The following is a 2,391-nucleotide window of genomic DNA, read 5'->3' on the forward strand; positions in this document are numbered from 1 at the left end:
TATATATATATATATTATATATATATATATATATATAACCTGTATATATACATTGGATCATCAGAAAAGTCATGACATATTTTTCTATATTTTCCTATGCAAAAATGCAACATGACTTTTCTTTTCTTTTTGAGACGTTTTTGCTATAGGGCTTGTGTGCTTGCCAGAAAGATAGATAGAGAGAGACAGAGACAGAAAGCAAGAAATCAACCCCCAGGGGGGATGGCCATACTGCAATCCCATTCTCCTCTTGGGATCTTGGGCATGCATGCACACATGCCTGGCGTGAGTTTAAGCCACTGGGTCCAGGACTAGGACTGGATGTAAACCTGGAACCTTCCCATGTACGTTGGCTTCACAAAGTATCACATTTTATGTCTGACCCCTGCAGTGAATTTTTTTTAAGAATTTTTTAAAATTTAATTTTATTTATTCACTCATTTATTTTAATTTGACCAGGGAGAGACAGAGAGAGAGAGAGGGAAAGTGAGAAAGCAAGCCACCAGGTCCAGGACTCAGAACTACGGTCAGCCATGTGGGAGTGTCCAGTGCCTTAACCACCACGCCATCTGCTGGTCGCCACACTGCAGTGAATTTTTAATGTAAAGCAGCATGCCATCCACCTGCCTAAACTGTTCCACTGCCTTTCTAGCACACGCAGCAGGGTTAAGCATCTTACTATGGATACAAGGCCCTGCATAATCTGACCCCAGTGACTTCTTCCTTACCCATCACTCTCCCTTTTGCTATTTTGTTTTAGCCACATTGTCCTTCTTGCTTTTCAGATATGTCAACCTCATTCCTTCTGCCTCAGTACCTTTCTATTTGCCATTCACTCTGCTGAGACTTTGACCTCCATGGCCTCTCATGGCTCATTCCTTCATGTCATCTAGGATTCAACTCAATATTGCGCATCAGAGAGGCTTTTCTTACACAACCCTACTTAAAATAGTCTTTTTCCCATCAGTCTCTAACCACACATGTGCTTTATTTTCTTCACAGTCTTTATCACTTTTTGAGTTTATATTTTAATTAACCCATTGGATCACTGGAAAAATCATGATGCATTTTTGCATAGAAAAATATGTCATAACTTTTCCAATGACCTAATATTTATTTGCTTATCGAAAGTCTTCATCTTCCCTGTATGTAAATTCCATGAGAATAAGGATTTTGTCTTGTTCACCACTTCTTTCCTTGCACTAGAACAGTGTTTTGCACTGTTTGTTGAATGAAATGAATGAGTGAATGAATGAATGACTGCAGCCACCACATCGAGTGTAGATACAAAAACACACGTGCCATTTCCTTTTCTGTGTATACTTCTGACTTTATGTTCTCACTTGGAGTATTTCACATATACTACAGCTTGGGGGGAAATTCTCAGGGGGCCCCTTTTCAATACTATTCATCATATTCTTTTTTTGTAGGTTTTTGCCACAGGGCATGTTTGCTTGCCAGGGAGGAGGGGGAGAGAGAGAGAGAGAGATTTCATCCCCCAGGGGGATGGCCATGCTATAGTTTCTTCTCCTCTATTCTCCTCTTGGGATTTTGGGCATGTACACACACATACACACACACACACACACACACAAAAGCCTGGTGTGATTTTAAAGCCTCCAGGTTCAGGACTCAAACCATGGTTGGCCATGTGGGAATTTAGCACTTTAACCACCACACCACCTGCTGGCCCCAGCATATTCTATTTAAAATGCACCTTGATTCTTGGACTGATAAACACTGTTACTATTTTCATGAAATTCCACAAAAACATGTAAGGATTTCAGAATCTATGCTTTGTCAAAAATTCCTGCTCTGAAGGTCAGCAATGACTATTTTGGCGGCATAAACATAAAATCTAGCTTTAATAGTATATGTTTTTTTCTTAGGTTTACTTACAGTGTGGACTTTCTTGGGCCCCTGTTTTCAGGAGGATCCTAGCAATGGGCACATTGTTGGTCATGATGGCAATATCCAGGGGTGTCAACCCCTCACTGTTAGGTGTGTTGAGATCTAGTTCTTCTGGTGTATACTGATACAGCAAGATCTGCACAGCATCCATGTCCTGCTGTTCAACTGCTTCAAACATGGCTTCATTGCCCTGGAAGTTCTAGAGCAAAAGAACAAACAAGTTCGCACAAATCTTAGACAAATGTGTCGTAGACAAATGTGTCTTTACAGCTTAGCTATTTTTGAATTTTAGAGATTGCTTCAAGACTGTACTCATTTATAAGTAGTACAACTACAATTTATCTCAAAGTCTAAAAGTAAATACTGTATTGTCTCTTCCCCCTTCCCCCCATCATTTCTTTTTTTTTTTTTTTCTCCCCAGAGGTTTTTTTCCTTAGGGCATGTGCACTGGCTGGGGGGAGAGAGAGAGGGAGAGAGAGG

The 2,391-nt window shown here is 40.4% G+C and overlaps 1 protein-coding gene across 2 annotated transcripts in view; it reads right to left on the minus strand.

Annotated features, from left to right (window-relative positions):
- Window positions 1-2,391, minus strand: part of ANKFN1 (ankyrin repeat and fibronectin type III domain containing 1) — a 368,177-nt gene that overhangs the window by 164,976 nt on the left and 200,810 nt on the right. For both annotated transcript variants that reach the window (XM_006154669.2, XM_027774263.1), the window contains one exon: window positions 1,900-2,110. In XM_006154669.2, coding sequence (XP_006154731.1) covers window positions 1,900-2,110 — 211 coding nt within the window. The remainder of the gene's footprint in view (window positions 1-1,899; window positions 2,111-2,391) is intronic.

The sequence above is a fragment of the Tupaia chinensis genome, unplaced genomic scaffold (genome assembly GCF_000334495.1).
Source record: "Tupaia chinensis unplaced genomic scaffold, TupChi_1.0 Scaffold000416_1, whole genome shotgun sequence".
NCBI classification, from domain to species: Eukaryota; Metazoa; Chordata; class Mammalia; order Scandentia; family Tupaiidae; genus Tupaia; species Tupaia belangeri.